Source organism: Onychostruthus taczanowskii, unplaced genomic scaffold (genome assembly GCF_017590055.1).
Source record: "Onychostruthus taczanowskii isolate IOZ18803 unplaced genomic scaffold, ASM1759005v1 scaffold19, whole genome shotgun sequence".
Classification (NCBI taxonomy): Eukaryota; Metazoa; Chordata; class Aves; order Passeriformes; family Passeridae; genus Onychostruthus; species Onychostruthus taczanowskii.
The window spans coordinates 12,571,589-12,593,743 of NW_024499128.1; the positions used below are offsets into that span (position 1 = coordinate 12,571,589).

At 61.9% G+C, this 22,155-nt stretch overlaps 2 protein-coding genes across 5 annotated transcripts; one reads left to right on the forward strand and one right to left on the reverse strand.

Annotated features, from left to right (window-relative positions):
- Nucleotides 1-8,006: 8,006 nt before the first annotated feature.
- On the reverse strand, nt 8,007-11,864 carry MSRB1 (methionine sulfoxide reductase B1). Of its 4 annotated transcripts, XR_005952468.1 has the most exons (6): nt 11,683-11,833; nt 10,802-10,944; nt 10,539-10,653; nt 9,562-9,778; nt 9,198-9,522; nt 8,007-8,822 (listed from the first exon to the last, which is right to left on the reverse strand). XR_005952468.1 is itself a non-coding variant. In XM_041402010.1 (4 exons), exons 1-4 carry the CDS (start codon nt 11,832-11,834, stop codon nt 9,753-9,755), a joined length of 411 nt encoding a protein of 136 aa, XP_041257944.1. In that variant the 5' UTR covers nt 11,835-11,864; the 3' UTR covers nt 9,547-9,752. The 4 variants fall into 4 exon arrangements, 3 of the variants coding, with proteins under 3 accessions (XP_041257944.1, XP_041257942.1, XP_041257945.1); XM_041402010.1 differs by lacking the exons at nt 8,007-8,822; nt 9,198-9,522 and having other exon boundaries at nt 9,547-9,778; nt 11,708-11,864; XM_041402008.1 differs by lacking the exons at nt 8,007-8,822; nt 9,198-9,522 and having other exon boundaries at nt 9,547-9,778.
- A 191-nt stretch (nt 11,865-12,055) lies between these two features.
- Nucleotides 12,056-22,121, forward strand: LOC121334516 (testis-expressed protein 2-like). The gene is given in 13 exon segments (XM_041401741.1): nt 12,056-12,592; nt 15,049-15,196; nt 16,505-17,397; nt 17,483-17,683; nt 17,764-18,058; nt 18,476-18,781; nt 18,784-18,983; nt 19,079-19,178; nt 19,338-19,470; nt 19,570-19,707; nt 19,930-20,142; nt 20,410-20,530; nt 21,201-22,121. Coding segments are annotated over 11 exon segments (2,715 nt in total). The 5' UTR covers nt 12,056-12,592; nt 15,049-15,196; nt 16,505-16,515; the 3' UTR covers nt 21,327-22,121.
- The last annotated feature ends 34 nt before the right edge of the window (nt 22,122-22,155 follow it).

Below are 22,155 nucleotides of genomic sequence, written 5' to 3' on the forward strand. Positions count from 1 at the left end.
ACGGGGGTGGGGATGGGGCTCACACCCCGGGCAGCCCCCGGGGTCGGCCCGGCCCCGGAGGTGTTGGTTGGAAGAGGAGAAGTTCATTTTCCTCACGTGTCCCTCGCTTTGCTCCGCTTGAGGAGCGGCTCCAGTGCGGGATGGGAAGCAGGGACCCCCAGAGGAGCCCCGAGCCCTCCAGGGCCACCAGGGCCAGCCTCGGGCAGAGCGGGGATGGCCCTGGGTGCTGCAGGAGCGTCATCCCCTGTGCAGAGTTCTGGTGTCCTCACGGTGTTTGCCTGGCATGAAAGATGCCCATCCATCCCTCATCCATCCATCCCTCATCCATCCATCCCTCATCATCCACTCATCCATCCATCCATCCATCTCTCATCCATCCCTCCATCCATGGATCCATCCATCCATCCCTCCCTCAGCAGGGGCGAGGCAGTGCCCTGGAGGCAGGCACGGAGCAGCAGGAGGAATTTGAGTTTCTTTCCCCTCCCCAAACCCATCTGTCCTTAATTTCTTTGGGGGTTTCACTCCAAATTCCTCAGATTCTGCAGCAAATGCTCCGCAGTCCTCGGCCCCTCCGCGCTGCCCAGCTCGGAGCAGAGGGAAGGGAAAACCCCAGCCCTGCCCAGTAACGGTGCCCAGGGGTTATTTCTTGTTCCGTGGGGGTTTTTTGGTTGGTTCTTTGCTGGCCCATCCCCTCCCTGCCCTGGGGGCTGTGCCAGCCCGTCCCTCCGTGCCGCAGGGGACAATAGACGTGGTGGCATGCGACACCAGCCCCTGTCCCAGCCCGCGTCCCTCCGTGGCCGCCCGGAGGCAGATATCTCCTTGCCAGAGCTCTGCTGGGAAGTGTTTCCATCTCCTCGTGTGGTTTGTAGCAACAAACCCCTTGTTTTTCCCTAAATTTGCAGCTACGAGGCGGCGGCTCCGGAGCGGGGCTCACGCCGTGCCTGGGCCGGTGCGATGCTCCCCGCAGCCGCTGCTAATTAGCCGCTAATTTTACAGACTGCTTTATGGTTTGCAGCCACCGGGGCTTCCTCGTGGGCTGCGGGGAGAGCAGGACCGCGGTGCCAGGCGGGTTATTGCCCCGGGATGCTGGGAGCAGCCTGGCCCTGCTGTCCCCAGCTCCCTTTGGATGCTCCCACTTTCCCCAGATCCAAAATATCCCCCCCGTTCCCCACCACCCTGCACAAACTCAGCCCCTGCACAACCCTGGGTGAAAACAATCCTGCCCCAACAGTGACCCACACAGAGAGGTTCAATTTGAGCCAAATTCGGGGATTTAAATGTTTTAGATTACCAGGAGAGCACAGATCCTCCCCGAAGCCTTGGTCCAGGTTTGATAAGCATCAGGACACGGCGCTGGCCTCAAACGGAGAAATTAAACAAATACCTGACATATTTGGGCGACTCACACACGTGAGCAGCTGCGATTGAGGACAGGACCCGTCTCGCCCCGATCCCTCTCGCCCCTCGGCGGGTGTTGGCAAATCCCAGCCCCTCCTCGCTGCGTTTGATCCCCGCCCGGCAGCGCCCCTGCTCCGCTTGGGAGGCTCCGAGCCCCGGAGCCCTGCCCGGCCTCACACCTGAGCCCACAAACCCTGCCCGCACACCCTGCCCTTCCTGTGCACCCCACAAACCCCTCTGCACCCCACAAATCCTGCCCACACACCCTGCCCTTCCTGTGCACCCCACAAACCCCTCTGCACCCCACAAACCCTGCCCACACACCCTGCCCTTCCTGTGCACCCCACAAACCCCTCTGCACCCCACAAACCCTGCCCACACACCCCGCCCTTCCTGTGCACCCCACAAACCCTGCTCCTCTCACCCCACACACCCTGCCCTTCTGCACCCCACAAACCCCTGTGCACCCCACACATCCTGCTCCTTTCCACCCCACAAACCCCTGTGCACACCACAAACAAACCCTGCCCGCACACCCTGCCCTTCCTGTGCACCCCACAAACCCCTCTGCACACCACAAATCCTGCCCACACACCCTGCTCCTCTCAGCCCACAAACCTTGCCTCTGTCCACCCCAAAAATCCTGCTCTTTTCCAGCTCACAAACCCCTCTGCACCCCACAAACCCTGCTCTTCTCCAGCTCACAAACCCCTCTGCACCCCACACACCCTGCCCACACATCCTGCCCCTGTCCAGCCCACACACCCTGCCCCTCTGCACCCCACACACCCTGCTCCTCTCAGCCCACAAACCTTGCCCCTGTCCACCCCAAAAATCCTGCTCTTCTCCAGCTCATAAACCCCTCTGCACCCCACACACCCTGCCCCTTTCCACCCCACAAACCCTGCCCCTCTGCACCCCACACACCCTGCCCACACATCCTGCCCCTGTCCAGCCCACACACCCTGCCCCTCTGCACCCCATACACCCTGCTCCTCTCAGCCCACAACCCCTGCTCTTCTCCACCCCACAAACCCCTCTGCACCCCAAAAACCCTGCTCCTTTCCACCCCAAAAACCCTGCCCCTGTCCACCCCACAAACCCTGCTCTTCTCCACCCCACAAACCCCTCTCCACCCCAGGCACCCTGCCCCTGTCCAGCCGGAATTCCCTGGAAAAGGGCTCAGCAGCCCAGCTCTGCCCGGGCTCAGCTCACCCCGACAGGCAGCAGGGAGCGCTGGGGGCCATCACCCCACACCTGGACACACAGACAGACAGACAGACGGACCGAGGGAGGCTGCACCTCCTGCCTGGCTCACAGCCCTGCCAGAGCCTCGGTGCTGCACCCACCGGAGCCAGCAGTTGAAATTAATCCGAGATTAAGAGATGTGGATTTCGGCTCTGGGTGGGATGCTGCGGGATTGGGTTCAAAGCAGGGGAGTTGATTTCCAGCAGAGCTGGCAGCAACAGCCCCGGCCATAAAACCCTGAGACGTCAGAGGGGAACAAAGATAGACTGTGATGCAGAAAAGATGCTCAAATTTAAAATAATCTGGGAGGAATGAGCACAGCCCTGCAGACACATGGCCCCAGCACCGCTCCCAAGAGCAGCTTTTCCTCTTTAAATAAACTCCACCACTTATTCCCTCCTGGTGGCTTTCAAGTCTTTCTTTTCCGCCTAATAATGACGCAGTTTAAAATCCCTGTACCCTCCCAGGTGCTCTGGGAAGCTCCCACCTCATCCCAAACATAACTTGGAGGTGACCTCTGAGCACCCGGAGCAAATGTGGGCTCTGAAGAAATTCTTGGCAGTCTTCCCACAGCTCCCCTACTCCTGAAACGAAAGAATAAAGCCACAACATCCCCTGCATGTGAATTAAAACGGGCTCTATTTACCGCTGCTGCTAATTGAGTTAGATGAACTCCGGGCTGGAGGATAAGCAGAGCCTGCCCCCGGTGCCTGGGTTTGTTCGAATTCGCTGTTCTGGCAAATTCCAGCGGGGCTCACAAGCACAGCATTGGGTCCTGGGCTGCTTCCATCGGCCCTGACGAGGCTGGGCGGGAATTCCGTGGGGAATTTTGGGAATTGTGGTGTGGAAGGGGTGGTGGATCCCCTGCAAAGGCTCCCTCTGGAGCTGGGGTGGCAGCAGTGTCACAGGGGGTGGCACCAGGGATGGCAGCACCTTCTCAGCCCTCATCTCTGCCGGGCAGGACCCGGCCTCACCCTCTGGCTGCTGCAGGATCCGTTCCCTGGTGCCATCCCTGCTGTTCCCACCCCGTGGGGGCACAGCCAGGCAGGCACAGAGGGCACAGCACCCCCCAAAATCTGGGGCAGCCAAGGGCTCCTTGAGGCACAGGACGGAGGTGTGGGTGGGGAAGGAGAGCACACCACCCTCCCTAACCTCACCAAGACAAACTTAATTCAAAAAATTCGGGCAGGAGGCTTCAATAAGCCCAGAGGAGCCTGCCAAGAGTCGCACTCCCCGTGTCCAAGAGCACAAAAGCTGGACATGTAAGACATGAAGAAAGCACTGTCAGGGCAGGCCAGTGCCAGCCAGCAAATCTGTAACAGTGGGAACATGAAATATTAATCACTGGTGCATAAAACAATAGGAAAAAGCTGCCTTTTGGGGCAGTCATCCATCCTCACTCAGCGGGGAACATCAAGAGACACTAATGCCATACAGGTTCTGCTTAAATATCTGCCTGCCCTAATGGTCAAGCGAGAAGCACTCGCTTTGAAGTTGAAAATAGTCTGTAAATGTCTTTTGTGTGAGATGAAACATGATAAGACATGAAACCAGGAGGCTAAACTGTAGTTAATCACGGCGGCTTTACAAGCAACAAATCACTGCTGCAGACAGTCGAGCGCAGGATGGTTTGAAAGGAGCAGCCGCGTGGGGAGAGAGCCCCGGCGGGCATCGCCCTCCGCAGCCCGGGCTTGGCGTGCTGGCACTCCGGGCTGGCCACCGGGGTGGCCACGGGGCAGCCGCGGGGCTGGCAGGATGCTCACGGGGCTGGGAGGGTGCTGGCAGAGCTGGACTGGTGCTCACGGGGCTGGGATGATGCTCAAGGGGCTGGGATGATGCTCATGGGGCTGGGATGATACTCATGGGGCTGGGATGAGGCTCACAGGGCTGGGATGATGCTCATGGGGCTGGGATGATGCTCATGGGGCTGGGATGATGCTCACAGGGCTGGGATGATGCTCATGGGGCTGGGATGATGCTCTCGGGGCTGGGATGATGCTCACAGGGCTGGGATGATGTTCACGGGGCTGGGATGATGCTGGCAGGGCTGGGATGATGCTCACAGGGCTGGGATGATGCTCTCAGGGCTGGCAGGATGCTCTCAGGGCTGGCAGGATGCTCAGAGGGCTGGGATGATGCTCAGAGGGCTGGGATGATGCTGCTGTGGGGTTGGAGCAGTGCTGGGAGGGCTGAACTGATGCTCACAGGGCTGAGATGATGCTCATGGGGCTGGGATGATGCTCTCAGGGCTGGGAGGATGCTCACAGGGCTGGGATGATGCTGGCAGGGCTGGGATGGTGCTGGTGTGGGGCTGGAGCAGTGCTGGGAGGGTTGAACTGTTGCTCTCAGGTCTGGATTGGTGCTGGCAGGGCTGGGCTGGTGCTGGCACAGGGCTGGAGTGGTGCTGGCACAGCCTGGAACATCCTCTGTCACTGTTGAGTCAGGGACAGAAAGAAAGAGTTTGGGCACAGCCTGGAACATCCTCTGTCACTGTTGAGTCAGGGACAGAAAGGAAGAGTTTAGTCTTCAGAAGGTGAATAAAGAACATTTAATAGAGAGTAACACATCTTTTTGTGATGCAACTCACTAAGCTTAGACTTGATTAGTCTCAGAGTAAAAACTTCTCACTCTAATAGTGAATTACGAATAACACACTCTAAAATATATCATAAACAATTTCAAAAAGAGAGATAATAATTGTTTAAATTCTTTTCTTTAAGTTTCTCAGGCTCAGCCTGAGCAAAATGATCTCTGTTCTTTCTTCAGCTAAACTGAGAATATCCACAATCCTCCCTGGCCAGCCCTTCCAGGGGGTGCCGTGGTTTGGGGTCACCCAGCTCCGGGCTGGGTGTGACAGCAGGGCTGTGACTGTCCCCTGCTGGCTCTGTCCCACGGCACAGGGGGGTCAGTGCCACCCCAGGCAGCTCCTGGCACACCCTCAAGGAAGCCACCCTCAAACACCTGGGATGTCTTGGGATGAGGAGGGACAGGGCTCTCCAGGCCCGGAATCATGGAGTTGTCGAGGTTGGAAAGGACCTTTAAGCTCATCAGGTCCAACCAGCACCACCGTGGTCACAACTAACTCACACCCTCAAGGGCCACCATCTCCTCCAGGGCTGCTGACTCCTCCAGGAGCTCCAGGCCTTTAAAATCTCTTCCACGGAAAAGTTTTCCCGTGATCCCACCTAAAGCTCCCGGTGCTGAGCACAGGAACACGCCTGGGACAGGCATTTCCCACCTGGGACAGGCATTTCCCACATCAAAAATGAAGCTGGTGATTCCAGGCGTGATTCCAGGCGATGCTCACTTGGGAGCAGGAGATCAGACCCCAAAGCAAGTGTCTAAGTATGACTGATTAACAACTAAACCCTCACTAATTACCTTAAAAAGTCAGATCTCGACAGCCAGGGAAGGGGGGAAAAAAAAAAAAGGATTAAAATTTTCCTCGGGCTAAACATTTTCCCGGCGTGCTCAGACTCGCTCTGGGTGTCTCCAGTCATTATCTCCCTAATTAACACACACGACAGACCCCAAACAGGCAGAGCTGGGGTTTGGGACAGGGAGGTGAAGCTGTTGTAGCTGGAATAAACCTTGGCTTCTCTGCAGCTGGAAGTGCTGGGACAGGTGAGGTGATGGAGGCTCCTCTCCTCCTGCCACCGGGAAATCACGACGGGGTAGGATTTTTATTCATTTCCATCCCTTTATTTCCTGTAATTAACACAACACCTGCATTTTCACAGCCCCCAAAAGAACCCAAATAATCCCTTAGAAGCAAACTGATGCCAAAGGGCACCAAGGGGGTGGGAGCTGGCACAGCTTGGCAAGAAGGCAAAGTCTGCTGGGAGTGACAGTGCCAGGCTGTGCTCCTGTCCAGAAGGATGTGTAACCCCCCAAAAGTGCTGCTTTGGCCTTTTGGAGCAGGAAAAACCGTGGGTCAGAGGATAAAATGAAATAAAACCACACAAATATGAAAGGAGCCATCCCTGCGATGCAGGGCAGCCGCTGGAAACGCACTGAGAATTCCAGGAGCAGGAAAAACCGTAGATCAGAGGATAAAATTCAGTAAAACCACACAAATATGAAAGGAGCCATCCCTGCGATGCTGGGCAGCCTCTGGAAACGCGCTGAGAATTCCAGAGTGCAGGAGCAGGAGCAGCCAGGCGCTGGCTCCGAGGAGCAGCGGTAATTAGAGCTTCCGAGTGCCTCCAGGTCATTTGCCTTTTCCTCGGATAACATCATTTCTATAGGGCTTGTTGTCTTATTGGAGAATTAATCTAAATCTTGGCGGGCTCTGGATGCTTTGCCGGCGGCTGGAGCCATCCCGGGGAGGGTCAGGGGCAGGTCCCGTGCGTGGCATTCGGGGGGAAAAAAACCCACAAAACTCAGAAGGGAGGTCAGCTGGAGGCTACGGGGGAGGAAATGAGCGATTTCTTAAACAAACAGGGAAGTTTGCGTCGGCCTGGAAACGTAATTTAATTTGTGTCGTTAAAGCTGGGCCGGGGCGGCTGCTCCCGACTGAGGAAAATCCTCTCGTTAAGGCAGAGCTGTCATTAGTGGGATAATTAAAGAAGGGGGAATGGCACAGGGAATGTCCGGGCCGTGCAGTGAGGGGGGAAAAGCAGAATTCCGAGTGCCCCCGGCTGAGTGTGTTCGGGGGATGGGATAATGGGATGGGATAATGGATGGGATGGGATGGGATGGGATGGGATGGGATGGGATGGGATCCATGGGACGGGATGGGATGGGATGGGATGGGATGGGATGATGGGATGGGATTCCTCCTGCGGGATTGTATCCTGAATCCTCAGCACCAGGCGCTGCCTGGAGCTCTCCACCCTCAGGTCTTCAATATTCCTGCTAAAATCCCCTCTCCAGCCAGATTTCCATGAAAATGCCCCACCCCTGTTTAAACCATCCCGGGGGGGTGGTTTTGGCTTCGGGGATATTTCCTTGTTGCTGCAGGGGTGGGTGCAGGGATCCCACAGGAGCATCCTCCTCCTTCCCTTCCCTTCCCTCCCTGGAAGGGTTGGGAAAGGCACTTGCACCCTCCCGTGCCCGCATCCACAAACTGCAAGGCAGCCTGGAATCCCGGCTGGATCCGCTGCGGGCAGGGCAGGGATGTTGGAATCCCGGCTGGATCCCTGGCACGGGCTGCTGGGCAGGGCAGGGATGTTGGAATCCCGGCTGGATCCCTGGCACGGGCTGCTGGGCAGGGCAGGGATGGATCAATCCCAGCTGGATCCCTGGCACGGGCTGCTGGGCAGGGCAGGGCGCCCCCCCCCCCCCCCCAGCCCCCAGCTCCCAGCCAGGGAGCAGAGAGGAACCCAGGGATGCCATTCCCAGCGTGTTCAACACTCCAACACAGTGAATCAGTGCTTTATTTCAGCATGGAGAGACCAGCAGTGAGCTCCAGGGGTGGCAAACCTCGCCTGGTGCCCCTGGATCCGTGGGATTGAGGGAAAACACGTGGAGAGAAAAGGCCCCAAGGTGTCCCCTGAGTGGAGCTGCACCCACAGCGCAGCCCCCAAAACCCCACGGGTCAGCAACAGCCTCTTCCCTCATTAAAGATCCTGGTGTACCCATTCCAGAGGAGGATTTGGCTCCTGGGACAGGCAGGAATGAGGCACTGGAATTCAGCAGAATCAGTGTGGCAGCCCTTGGGAGCACTGAGGCAGCACAGCCACGATTCCCAGAGCCTGAGCGGTGCCAAGCACAGCCCCTGGGCACAGGTCCAGCCTCCCTCCCACAGAGCAGGGCCAGGAGGACTCTGAGTGCCCCTGGAATTGATTGCACAGTGCTGAGTCAGGTGTAAGGCCAGGGCAGAGTCGAGGAGACTGGTGTGGAACCGTCCCTGCAGGGTGGGAGGTGGGCAGGGGGGGAAAACACCTGGATGCTGCCCAGTGGGACCATCAAACATCCCTGCCCCAGCACCCTGGAAGGGTTTATATAGGGCACTTCATAGCATGATCCCAGAATAGCTCCAGGGATTAACCCTGACCCTGAGCTCAGCTAATCCTGCCTCACTCCCTGGGAGTGCCAGCACAGCCTCCTGGACTGAGCAGTGCCTGCCAGGCTCTGGACACTGTCAGCAGCAAAGGCTCCCAGGCTCAGCACAGGCACTGCAGCTCCTGGGGTGGAGCTGGAACAGCCCCAGAGAGGAACTGGGCCAGGGAAACCTGGGGGGAACTGGGCCAGGGAAACCAGGAGAGAACTGGGATAGGGAAACCAGAGGGGAACTGGGCCAGGGAAACCAGGAGAGAACTGGGATAGGGAAACCAGAGGGGAACTGGGCCAGGGAAACCAGGAGAGAACTGGGATAGGGAAACCAGAGGGGAACTGGGCCAGGGAAACCAGGAGAGAACTGGGATAGGGAAACCAGAGGGGAACTGGGCCAGGGAAACCAGGAGAGAACTGGGATAGGGAAACCAGAGGGGAACTGGGCCAGGGAAACCAGGAGAGAACTGGGATAGGGAAACCAGGGGGGAACTGGGATAGGGAAACCAGGGGGGAACTGGGCCAGGGAAACCAGGAGAGAACTGGGATAGGGAAACCTGGGGGGAACTGGGATAGGGAAACCTGGGGGGAACTGGGACAGGGAGAACCTTGACAGGGAAACCAGGGAGGAACTGTCACAGGGAAACCAGGGGGGAACTGGGATAGGGAAACCAGGAGAGAACCGTGACAGAGAAACCAGGGGGGAATTGGAGCAGGGAAACCAGGAGAGAACTGGGATAGGGAAATCAGGGGGGAACCGTGACAGAAATCAAGGGGAACTGCAACAGGGAAAACAGGGGAACCCTGAGAGGGAAATCGGGGAATAAAACCCTGACAGGGAAATCAAGGGGAAACCGTGACTGGGAAATCAGGGAATAAAACCTTGAGGGGAACCCTGAGAGGGAAATCGGGGAATAAAACCTTCACAGGGAAATCAGGGAATAAAACCCTGACAGGGAAATCAAGGGGAAACTGTGACCAGGAAATCAGGGGCAAACTTGGACCAGGAGCATCCCTGGGGTTGCTCCTGCTGTGGGTCCCCTTGGCAGACAGTGCATCCCAGGCAGTGGAGGCAGGATTAGCCCAGGGCAGTGGCAGGTGAAGCAGCTCACTTACTTCTCCTTCAGGTCAGCTTTACCTAAAAACAGGGAGGAGCAATCAGGGCTCGTGTTTCTTCCTCCAGAACATCCAGCCCTTTTTATTTGGGGGTTTTGCTACACATGATCCCCACCACCACAGCCTGACCAGCAGGCCAGCAGCTCATGGTGTGCTGCTGCCTGGAATTTGAGGCCTTTCCACCTTTCCTTGGGAGTTTTTCCTTTCACAACTGTTTCTTCCTCCAGAACATCCAGCCCTTTTTATTTGGGGGTTTTGCTACACATGATCCCCACCACCACAGCCTGACCAGCAGGCCAGCAGCTCATGGTGTGCTGCTGCCTGGAATTTGGCCTCCTGAGGCCTTTCCTTGGGAGTTTTTCCTTTCACAACTTCCCCAGGGAGTGCCAGCAAACCCCCCCAGCCCCTCAGTGCCAGCACAGAAACTCCCTGCCCTCGCTCTGCACCCCCAGAGAAACCCCCCAAAACTCAGCCACCCCTCAAAGCCACGGAGTCCTGGGTGCTGCTCAGAGCCAGGAGCTGGGCAGAGTGAGCTGGATTTACCCCAGGAGCTCCAGCTGGGCTCAGGGAGCCCCGAGCTGGGCAGAGTGAGCTGGATGTACCCCAGGAGCTCCAGCTGGGCTCAGGGAGCCCCGAGCTGGGCAGAGTGAGCTGGATGTACCCCAGGAGCAGCTCCCTGGCCTTATCAGCCCGGCCAGGGCTGCTGCAAGCAGTGCAGCACTCACAGCATGCCCAAAACCAACTCCCTGCGCCTGGGACAGGGGCCAAGCCACCTCTGGTACCTTTGGGGACGAACTTCAGCGAGCTGCTGAATATTCAGAAGCGGGACTGGCCCCTCTTGGGGCCATCGTTGAGGAACTCGTGGCCCAGCCCGTTGCCACACTTGCCACACGTCACCTGGGGAAGGAAGGAGAGGGGTTGGCAGCAATGTGGCTTTCCAGGGGCTCACGGAGAGCCAGCCCCGGGTGGTTTTGTCCCAGCCCCGGGTGTTTTTGTCCCAGCCCGGGGGTGTTTTTGTCCCAGCCCGGGGGTTCGGGGGTCGCACCTTCAGCGCCCCCGGGCGCTCCTCACGCTTGGCCACGCTGTCCCCGCGCAGGGTCTCGGTGAAGGCTGGCCACGGCGACGAGTGCTCGTACTTGGCCCGGCTGGAGAACAGCTCATGGCCACACTTGGCACACACGTAAATACCTGCGGGGAGGGCACGGCGGGGGGACAGCGCGGGGACACGTCAGCGCGGGGACACGGGAGACCCGCGGGCTGCCGGACCCCCGGGCACCCCTAGGGAACCCCCAGGGCATCCCCAGGGAACCCCCAGGGAACCCCCAGACCACCCCCAGGGAACCCCCAGGGCATCCCCAGGGCATCCCCAGAGCACCCCCAGGGAAGCCCAGGGCACCCCCAGCGCGGGGACACGGGAGACCCGCGGGACAGCGCGGCTGCCGGACCCCCGGGCACCCCTAGGGAACCCTCAGGGAACCCCCAGGGAACCCCCACACCACCCCCAGGGAACCCCCAGGGCATCCCCAGGGCATCCCCAGAGCAACCCCAGGGAAGCCCAGGGCACCCCAGGGAATCTCAGGGCACCCCCAGGAAGCCCAGGGCACCCTCAGGGCCAGGCAGGGGGTGGAGGGGCAGCACCCCCACTCCCCACAGGGGTTCCCGCAGGGCAGATCCCCACAAGGGGCTCACACAGGGACCGAACCCCCGTGTCCCTATCGGGACCCTCCACCCTGTCGGGAGGACCCCAGCAAGCACCGCAGAGGGGGGACCCCCGCCCGGACCCTCGGCTGGAGGATGCTCGGCAGAAGGAAACCCCCCTAAAGCCCCCCTCAACCGCTCACCCGGAGGGGGAAGAGATTCTGGGGGGGGACACCCCCTGCCCGCCCCGCTGGGGACCCCCCGGGGCCCGCGGGGAGCGCCCCTCACCCGGCTGGAAGTGATCCTTGAATACCTCTCCCCCCAGGAAGGAGCAGAAGGACATGGCTGCGCCCGCCGCCCGTTCCGTTCCGTTCCGTTCTGTTCCGTTCCGTTCTGTTCCGTTCCGTTCCGTTCCCCGGCCGCGCCTCCGCCACGCCCATCCACCGGGCCAGCCCCGTGTCCCTCCCATCCACCGGTCCAGCCCCGTGTCCCTCCCATCCACCGGGCCAGCCCCGCGTCCCTCCCATCCACCGGGCCAGCCCCGTGTCCCTCCCATCCACCGGGCCAGCCCCGCGTCCCTCCCATCCACCGGGCCAGCCCCGTGTCCCTCCCCGGTCCCTCCCCGGTCCCTCCCCGGTCCCTCCCCCGGTCCCGCCCCGCCGCCCGCAGAGGGCGCTGCGGGCCCGGCGGTACCGGCGCGGTCCCGGAGCGGTCCCGGTACCGGGGGGACCCCGCTTCGAACCCCTCCGTCATCCCCCGGGACCCGCAGCTCGGGCAGCCCCGGCGGGGGCAGGGGGGGCTCGGGGCTGCGGATGCTCCGGTACCGCCGGTGCGAGCGGGGCGGGCGCCAGCCCGGCTCTGGGCATCTGCAACCGGCAGCGGGACCGCGGCGGGGCTGCCGGTACCGGCTCTTCACCGCCGGTACCGCAACCGGCGCCGCTCCGGCGCTGCTATCCCGGCACCGGCATCGCTCCTTGGATCCCGGCACCAGGACCGACCGGCCTCACTGACACCGGCACCGGCACCGGCACTGGCGCGGGCACCGGCTCTTCTTCCCCGGTGCCCCCGGTACCGGGACTGACCCCCCGTTATCCTCCCCCGGCGCTGGGACCGCTCCGATTCCCCGGCACTGCTCGTCCTTCCCTCCACCGGGACCGACCGACCCCTCCCGGCTCCCCGGCCCCCCCGCCTGCCGCAGGTACCGGCGCTGCGGGGCCCCGGGCCGGGCGGCGGGGCCGGGCAGCCCCGGTGTCCCCAGCAGGGTTGGGGGCGGATGGGACCGGGGGTCCCTCAGGCGCTCCGGGGATGGGTGCGGGCACCCCAGGGACCACCCCAGGGACCACCCTGTCCCGGGAGAGCAGAGCGGGGTCACCCGGGGGGATGCGGGGTCTGACCGGGGCCCGTGGTGGGTTCGGGGGTCCCGGGGAGGAGGAGGAGGCGACAGCCCGGCATGTGGCAAGGTGAGGGCTTTGAAGGTGAACCTGGGCAGGTTCCAAAGGGGCTGAGCTGCTGCAGCTCCCTTCTCCTTCCTGAGATCAGCACCGCAAATCCCTGCTCGGGTAGTTTATCCAAAACCTCTCTCCCGGATGAGTCCCCGGGCTTAGGCTCTGCTGGAAGCGGCACCTTCCTCGGTGGAAGAGGGAAAAAAAAAATAAAAAAAATCTTGGTGCCCTTTGGACAAAACGCGGGGTCTGGCTGTGCTGCCCTGGCCCTGCGCTGGGATGGATCCCGGCTCCCGAATGCCGAGGGACGCGCCCGGAGCTGCCCCGGGGCTGCGGGACCCCGGCGTGGGGCTGCCCTCTGCATGCTGCCGCTTTGAATTAGCTCAGGCTTCATCCCGGGCGGGCTGAGCTCCCGCCGCAGCCCCGCGATTGATGAGCCGGGGCAGGGGGAGGAAGGGGCTCCGCACGGCCGGGGACCGCACGGGAGGGAGGAGGAGGAGGAGGAGGAGGAGGGGGAGGAGGGGGATGCGCTGCTTTGAAAGCGCCTCCCGTAAGATCCACCGAGATCAGAGGAGCGGGATGTCAGGGAAAGCTGCAAATAGACTCCAGGGCCCCGCGCACCTCAGGGGTGTGGATTTGCAGGCGGTGGAAGGAGCTGCAGCTGCCAGGAGCTCTCGGCAGCATCATCCATGGGATAACTGCTGCTCCCTGCAATTCCTGCGGCGAGGCTGTGCCGGCGGGAATGGGATGGATGTGGGAAGTGGCTGGGTCCTTCCCCATGGCTGAGAGCCCCTGGAAGACGAGCAGAGACTGGGAATGGCTGAGAACGGGAGTGAGGCAGAGCCCAGAGAGAGGCAGGGCTGGGCTCCAGCCCTGGGATGCACAGGACAGGCTTTGGGAGTGGCTCCTGGGGCTGGCAGGCTCTCAGGCATTCCAAAGCCCGCCTGGCTCCTTGCTCCCCCAGCAGCACAAAACCCGCTCCAGGATCCACCAGTAAAACCCCTGTGATGTGGAACTGGGAGCAGAGGATGGAGCTGGGATCCCACACTGCCACCCCGCTGGCCAAAGTTACATCTGAGCTTGCAGAATTCCCTCAAAGCCACCCCAGTGCTCCCTGATCCCGGGATAATGCAGGGACAGAGTCACAGCCGGGCTCTGTCACGGTGTTTTGTGCAGATAATTAGAGAGGGATTTCCAGCTCCTTTGGCTGGCTGAGGAAAGCGCTGCTGTGGTGCCACGTCCCCGCCAGCAGCACCACTGCCACCCTAATTAACCACCGAGGACTGAGGGAAGTTAATGAAGTTGATATTTCAATTAACTCCCTGATCCTACAACCAAAGCAAAGACCAAGCAGGCGGTGCCCCCCCGGGAGCTCCCACCGTGCCAGGCTGCTGCCATGTGAGGGAATGTTCCAGGGGGAGGCACTCCAGGACACCAGCCCAAGCTGGGTCACAGCTTGTCTCTGTCAGGTCGTGTCAAGCCCTGAATTTGAACCAAATCTGGGAGCAAGGAGTGGAATTTTGGAGCTGGAATCCAGGGAGAGGCTCACTGATGGCCATGGCCCTGGTGTGTGCACACACAGCAAGGGGGGACATTGTCATTAGGGGCTCTTGTGGCCCTGCCCTGCACAGATGTGACTGTGCTGGGCTGGGTGTCCCTCAGCAGACACCCCACTCAGCCCCATCCTCCTCAGGGATGTCCTGGCAGGGGTGGCATCACCCCTCCAAAGCCACCATCACCCCACTGCCCCGTGACCCCACCGAGCCCACCCAGCTGCCCCCGTGACAACACTTGCAAGGACCTTCATGTCTGATTTATCCTGCAAAGAGCACAGAGATGCCCCTGATCCTGCAGGGCCACAGCCTGGGGACCAGCTGCAGGCTGGGAGGGGCCGTGCTGGGGCACCTCCACACTCAGTGCTGGCTCTCTGGAGCCTGAGGAGCAGCAAAGCCTCCCCCAAGGGTGCTGCTGGTCCAGCCAGGACAGCCAGCAGGGTCTGTCCTGCTGTCCCCACCCTCCCCAGAGGTGACTGCAGCAGCAGCGTAGCCCCCTCTGTACTCACCATCCCTGCCAGAGGAGAACTCCCATACAAACCCAGGCTATTATTATCTCTGTCTTCCACGGTGCTAATGGTCTCTCAGGAAACAGACTACAAAAAACATTTTTTTTTTTTTTTTTCTTTTTTTTTTTTTTTTTTTTTTTTTTTTTTTAGCTTTTAAAACCCACGAGTACGGGAGCGGTGGGAACGGAGAGCTGGGCACAGTGGAGTGGGGCACAAGGAGCACCAAGGCCAGCACTGGGGAGACACTGTCACCCTGACCTGGCAGGGACCCGCCGAGCACCAGCCCAGGGGCGTTCTGGTAGGAGCAGCCAGGGGTGCTGGGCAGTACTGGGCATACTGGGGATACTGGGCATGCTGGGGATACTGGGCATGCTGGGCACACTGGGCATACTGGAAGTGGGTGTGATGGGGCCACTGGGAGCCCTGCATGGTGAGGGCATGGTCCAGGCTGCAGTGCTGGGTGGGAGGTGGGCAGGGCCCTGTCCAGTGTCAGGGGAGGGCTCACAGAATCCTTGGAATCACAGAACCATGCAATGCTTTGGGCTGGAAGGGACCTTAAAGGGGCGCCTTCCCCTGGAGCAGCTTCCTCTCAGGCCCTGCTCACTCCTCCTTTGGCTGTTTTGGTGCCTTGCTGGTGGTGCCAGCAGTGCCACCAGCACCAGCCAGGCTCTGTGCCAGGGGCTGGGACCACCGGGACAACCACACGTGGCTGATCTGGGGTTAACAAGTGGCTCCTGCAAAGGAGAAGCGAAGCAAGAGCTGAGATTATATAAAGGGGGCTGGAGGCAGCTGCGGCACAGGCTGTGATTAATTCCTGGCACTGAGGAGCTCTGGAGATCCAGGGCGGCAGCCCCGGGGTCCCTGGGATGCATTCCTGCTGCTGCTGCAGGGCTGCTGTGAGGGGAAGGGGGCAGGGAGGGGCTGAGCACCCCAGGGACTCGCTGGGAGCTGACCCAGCACCGCGGTGGCCCGTCCTGCAGATCCCTTCTCCCTCCCAAAATCACAAAGGGGACATGGATCAGAGCGGGTCAGCCACGGCTGGGGCAGGAGAGCAGCAGGGAGGGGTGGTGGTGGCTGCTGGGGACAGGACAGGGGACAGGACAGCACTTCTTTGAGGTGGACCCCCTCAGGACAATGGAAACTTCGTGTTAGAAAAACTTTTGTCCTCTGCACCCCCAGTGAAGCCAGAGATTGCTGCCTGGGCACTGGGGCTGCAGCTTGGCCTGGCTCCCTTTTGGATCCATGCAGTGCTCGAAGCAGGGGCCAAACCATGAACTTTTAGAGGAGTCAGGGAGTCCTGCCCGCTGGCCTGGCAGCCCTGGGCTGGCACTGGGAGCAGTGGAATATCCCGGTGTGGAAAATCCCCCTGTTTGGCAGCTCCATTGCCCGGCTGGGGTTGATCCTCCTTGGACACGCGTGTTCCCACATGCAGCCACGGAGCTCAGCCCAGGAGCCATCCCAAAACAGGCTGGCAGGCGGGGTGAGGGTCCGGGAGATGCCCCGGGGCGATGCCCACGGGGAGGCAGGAGCGGAGCAGGGATGTTCTGTGCCCGCGGTGACACGGGGCCCTTCCAGCTGTGACCGCTGCTTCCCTGCCCCTCGGCAGTGCCGTCGGCGATGCGAGCGATGGCAGACCAGGCTGCGGTGGCAGCAGACGCCTCTCCAGCCCTGGCACCGAGCCCGGGCTCGCCTCGGCGTGGCGACATCGAGGGACCAACGCCGCACGCCGGCGGCACCGGGGAGGACGGAGGCGGCCGGGATGGTTGCGGGCTCCTTCCCACGGCCGAGGGGGACACGAAGCGTCCCCCCTCGCCCCAGCCCGGGGGGATGCTCCTGGCCGACCTCCCGCGGGCTCCCCATCCCCGGCTGAGCCCGGCCAAGTCGCGCACGGCTCCGTCGTCGCCCAGCGTGTCGCCGTCGGAGAGCCGAGCCGCGCTGCTCCGGCTGCGCGACGCCAGGCTGGAGGACACGAGGAGGCGGCTGTCGGAGGCCGTGCAGGAGCCCCTGAGCCGCCTGAGCCGCCTGATGGCCGAGGACAGCAGCCCCACGGGCCGGGCCAGGGAGCCGGGGGGCAGCCCCGGGGGCAGCCGCGGGGCCGGGAGCCGCCGGGGGCTGCGGGACTGGACACCCTGGGAGCCCACGCTGAACTGCCGCTACGAGATCTGCTCCTACGGGGACGTGATCCAGGTGGTGGAGGTGGCGCAGAGAGACACGGAGCCCCCGCTGGCAGCGGCCGAGGAGCCGGCGGCGGCGCGGTCCGGGGGCTCCGTGCCGGGCAGAGCGCTCGCCTCCATCGCCCTCCTCGCCTACGGCTACCTGGTGCTGCCGCTGCCGCCCTACGCCGCCGGGCTCTGCGTGGGGCTGCTCTGCGGGATGCTGCTGGGCTTCCTCGCCATCCTCCTCCTCGTGCCCAAGGCTCCGCCGGCCGCTCGGGGACCGTGGGGCCGCCTGCGCCCCAAGCTGCTGCCGGGGGAGCCGAGGGAAGCCCCCCACCTCCAGGTAGGAGAGGGGTGGTCCGGGATGAGGGGCTGGAGGTGTCCGTGGTGAGTGGGAGCAGCCGGGCTTCCCGCTCCCCGTTTTCCAGGGCTGGATGAACCAGCTGCACGTGTACGACCCCGAGCTTTTCCACCCGTCGCTGACGCACTCGGTGCTCGCCGTGCTGGACGGGGCCACCCTCAAGCTGTCCTACCCCAAGAGCAACATCCCGCGCCGAGCCACCTTCGAGGAGGACATCCTGGACGCCGTCTTCGTCAGCCACCGCTGCTACGACCTGACGGACGCCAAGGTGAGCCCGGAGGTCCCCAGGAGCCTCCCCCGGGGACCCCCCGTGCCCGGCCCGGGCTCACCCCGCTCTCGGTGCTGCAGGTCTTCCTGTGCCCCCCCAGCCTGGCCCGAAAGCGGACGTGGAACAAGAAATATCCCATCTGCGTGCTCCTCGCCCAGCCGGCGGAGGGAGAGGGCAGCGAGGAGCGGGACGCGGAGCCGCAGGGGGAGGAGGGGACCAGGAAGGTGGCGGTGGCCGGGCAGGGCGTCCCGGGGGACGGCAGGGACAGGTGCCTGTACCTGTTTGGGCGGACGGGGCGGGAGAAGGAGGAGTGGTACCAGCACCTCGTGCAAGCCTCCCGTGGGACAGCCAGCAGCCACGGTGACACCAGGGCAGGTGAGGGGCAGCCACCACGGCCTCTGCTCTGGGCCAGGACTGATCCAGGAGCACGGTGCCTTGGTGGGCAGCAGTGAGCGTGGAGGGACATGGAGGAGCCCAGAGTGTAGCCAAGAGGGTTCAGCTCGTCAGCACAGCAGGGGTGGCACGTCACTGGTGTCATGGACAGGCACCATGTCACCCCTGGTGCCATCCTGACCAAACAGAGTGGATATGAGGAACAATTCTTTCACGGAAAGGGCTGTCCAGGCCCAGGGCAGGGGTGGAGTGCCCATCCCTGGAGGGAGTTAAAGCCACATGGATGTGGCACTTGGGGACACGGGTTGGTGCTGGCCTGGGCGGTGCTGGGGCATGGTTGGGCTGATGACATTAGAGGGGTTTTCCAAGTGAAATGATTCTGTGATTCCACATGCCCAGGCACGGGATGGGCTCCGCAGAGCAGCGGCAGCAGCAGCGGGGGCAGCACCGAGGACATCCCAGCCACGGATCCCTCCAGGGACACGTCGGGAAGCACTGAGGAGATTTACCTGGACTATAACACCTACATGGCCCGGTTTGTGCCAGCACAGGGGGCAGGCAGCCCGGAGAGGAGCCCCTCTCATGGAGCTCTGGGCAGCCCCACGCCCACAAAGGTGAGTGGGACAAACCCAGCCCTGGGAGCGGGGCTGGAGGCTGATGGAGCCGCTTCCAGTGTGTGGTTTGAGCAGCCGAGCCCTGGGGCAGGGAGCACAGGACAGCAGGTCCCACTGCTCACGGGGCCACCTCGCTGCAGGGGCTGGCAGCTGCTGTCCCCTCCCACGAGGACACGGCGAGCATGGCCTGGATGAACGCGCTGGTGGGACGCATCTTCTGGGACTTCCTGAGGGAGCAATACTGGGCAGAGCAGGTGTCCAACAAGATCCAGAAGAAGCTGAGCAAGATCAAGGTGAGAGGCAGGAGCATCAGGTCACTCGGGGGAGCCCTGCTCCCAAGGCCCCACGGCGAGTGGTGACTGTCCACCGTGGGGGTTCCCTCCATCAGCTCCCGTATTTCATGAACGAGCTGACGCTGACAGAGCTGGACATGGGCACATCCATCCCCTCAGTGCTCAGTGCCTCCAACCCCACCATCAACGAGCGAGGTAAGAGCCCCACGGAGGGACAGGGACCCCAGTGCTGGCTCCAGGATGGCTTTACAGAGCTGCCAGCCCGGCGCCCAGAGCTGGAGGACTTGGCAGTGCACAAGCAGCTCTGAGCCCCGTGGTGCTGACCTGATCTCGCCCTGTCCCTCTCCCTGGCAGGGCTCTGGGTGGACATGGAGGTCACCTACAGCGGCTCCTTGCAGATGACACTGGAGACGAAGATGAACCTCAGCAAGCTGGGGAAGGAGAGCTCTGCAGAGGAGAGCGGCCCTACAGAGGCAGGCAGAGAGGGGTAAGAAATGTGCCCATGGATGGGCTCATCCTGCTCCTCCTGCCCCAGTGGGGCGAGGCCGCTGTCCCAGAGCAGCCTGTGATCTCCTGGGGCTCGCAGGGCCAGGCCACGGCTGATCCTGCTGGCAGACAGCGACGCGGAGTCGTCCAGCGCCGGCTCCTCCGACGAGGAAGACGGCACCGGTGCAGAGCCCCTGGGAGCCCCGGGGGAGCGGCTCCCCCCGCCTGGCACCGAGGGGTACGGGGGTGCTGGGGGTCTGTGCCACGGGGGGCACGGGGAGGGGCTGGGGACGCACGGTGCCACGTCAGCACGGGGGCATTGGGACAGTGTCCCCGGCAGGACGCACACAGCACATCGTGGCAGCCTCCAGAGGGGACTGTGTCCCTGTAGGGTGCTGTGACAGAGGGCTGGGGGACCCCAAAAACCAGCAGGGCTGAGCTGGCGCCCCTCTTGCTTTAGGCACGTCAGCGGGAACAGCACGAGCAGGAAGATCCTGCGCTTCGTGGATAAGATCGCCAAGTCCAAGTACTTCCAGAAGGCCACGGAGAACGAGTTCATCAAGAAGAAGATGGAGGAGGTGTCCAACACGCCGCTGCTGCTGACGGTGGAGGTGCAGGAGCTGGCAGGAACCCTGGCCGTGAACATCCCCCCGCCGCCCACCGACCGTGTCTGGTACCAGCTCTCCTTCCCCCCAGCACATCCTGCTGCCAGAGCCCCCTGCGAGCAGCCAGCCCCAGGGCTTTGGGCTCATCCTGGCACCAACAGCCCAAGGCTGCTCCCCAAAGGGGCGCACAGACCTCAGGCTCGATGCTCTGAGGCTGCACCCAGGCCAGCACAGATCTGGGGACTCTGAGCTGTCACCTCCTCCCTAAAAGCCAGCAGTGGCTGTGATCATCTTTGGCAGGTGATGCTTTCTGCCTGTCTCCTTTCCCCTCGCAGGTACAGCTTCCGAGTGCCCCCGCAGCTGGAGCTGAAGGTGCGCCCCAAGCTGGGCGAGCGGGAGGTGACATTCCTGCATGTCACCGAGTGGATCGAGAAGAAGCTGAAGCACGAGTTTCAGGTGCCTGGGCTGCTGCTCAGGGGCTCAGCAAAACCCTGCTGAGGCTTGGGCATTGCTGCCATCGGGGAGAGTCAACCTCAGTTCGGGCCAGTTGTTTCTGCAAAAAGCCAGCCCCTGGTCTGGTCTGGCCAGCTTGGAGCAGTGAAGATGCAGAACCCAAATAACCAGCTCAAGGGCTGAGGGAGAGTGATTTCCTCCCATCATTTGCAGGGAGGGTTTGGGGTGTCAGGCAGTCCCAGGCAGACACCCCCCAGAAGGGCTGAATCCACCTGGCCATTCTGGTTTGGGGATGTTTGGGAGATTTGCCTTCCCAAGGGTTTGTGTTCAACCTCTCACCTCTGCTCAAAGAGCAGAAATGTCCCCACACATACTTAGGGCCCCCCAAAAGCCACCCATTTGGATAGTTTCAAAATGCTTGTCCCTCCCCTCTGCTGTGACCACCCCTGCAGCCATTGAGGTGGCCAGGGCAAAGAAAAACTGTCCCTGCTTGTCCCCACCCTGATCCAGAGCTGGGACCCTCCTGGGGCTGCTGCTGTAGGGGTGGGAGCCCAGAACCTCCAGTTCACAGCCCTGGTCCCTGACCTGGGCCTGGCTCCTGCCAAGCCACCTCCAGGAGTGTCCTCGTGGTGTTCAAACCCACTGATTTGTTATTCTGGCTTCCTCTTTGTAGAAAATTTTGGTGATGCCAAACATGGACGATCTCATCATTCCCATCATGCGCTCTGGCCTGGATCCTTGGCCCCCCTCCACAGGACTGCCCCGGGACCCGCCAGCTGAGGGGGACAGGAGGCTCTGAAGCACAACTCCAGGGGCAGGGACACTGCCCAGGGCTCAGGGACCTCGCTGGGACACGGGACAGCCGGGCCTGGCCACTGCCTGCACCCAGGGCTGTGCCTGGATTCATCCTCATGCTCTGCTTCTGCAGATGAGCCTCCTGAAATCCTGCAAGCACACCTCCGGGGCACAGCCAGGCTGCTGGAGACCCAGGAATCCCACGGCCACGCTCCAGGACTCCTGGTCAAGCAGGCAGCTCTGCACAGTGGAGGGCTGGGCTTCCCACTGTCTGGTTCCAAAGAGGGTGCAGGACACCTGGATCATGGCACCGAAGGAGTTGGGATCACCGCTGATCCAAAATTCCCAGCTCCGGGCCATCCCCCCTCCCCACAGGCAGCTGGGCTGCAAGGCAAGCACGGGTGGGGAGGGTCCCAGGTGAATAAATCCATCGCTGCCCAGCCCTGCCTAGCAGCCCTCTTGTTGTGCACAAATTCCCACCTCTGCCAGGGTTCCAGCCAGGATCAGGGGGCTTTGAGTAGGGAGAAGGGTTGCACCTTCAGCTTGGCAAAGGCAGAGCTGGAGGTGTGTGGGAGGGGCACTGAGGGGACAGGCAGGGAGCCTGGGCAGAGCCAGGTCTTGGGCAGGCCCAGTATTCCCAGTGGAAACCGGGGCAGAAGTGCTGGAACGTGCTCTGCTCTCTGCTGGGTGAGAGGGAGGGGAGACTCCGTGGTGATTTGGGTGAGAGGGAAAAGTTCACTGAGGAAAGGAAAGGGAGGATCCAGAGGGCACAGCAGGCACTTGGCTGTCCCAGTTAGTCCCTGTCCATGTGTGACAGTCCCAAATGCCACTTT

Excerpts from the sequence above, each read along its gene's own strand:
- MSRB1 (XM_041402011.1), bottom strand. The coding sequence starts at position 11,737 with ATGTCCTTCTGCTCCTTCCTGGGGGGAGAGGTATTCAAGGATCACTTC. Across the intron at positions 10,945-11,682 it reads CAAGGATCACTTCCAGCCGG|GTATTTACGTGTGTGCCAAG; the intron begins GTGAGGGGCGCT and ends CCCTCCCCGCAG. Across the intron at positions 10,654-10,801 it reads AGCGCCCGGGGGCGCTGAAG|GTGACGTGTGGCAAGTGTGG; the intron begins GTGCGACCCCCG and ends TTCCTTCCCCAG.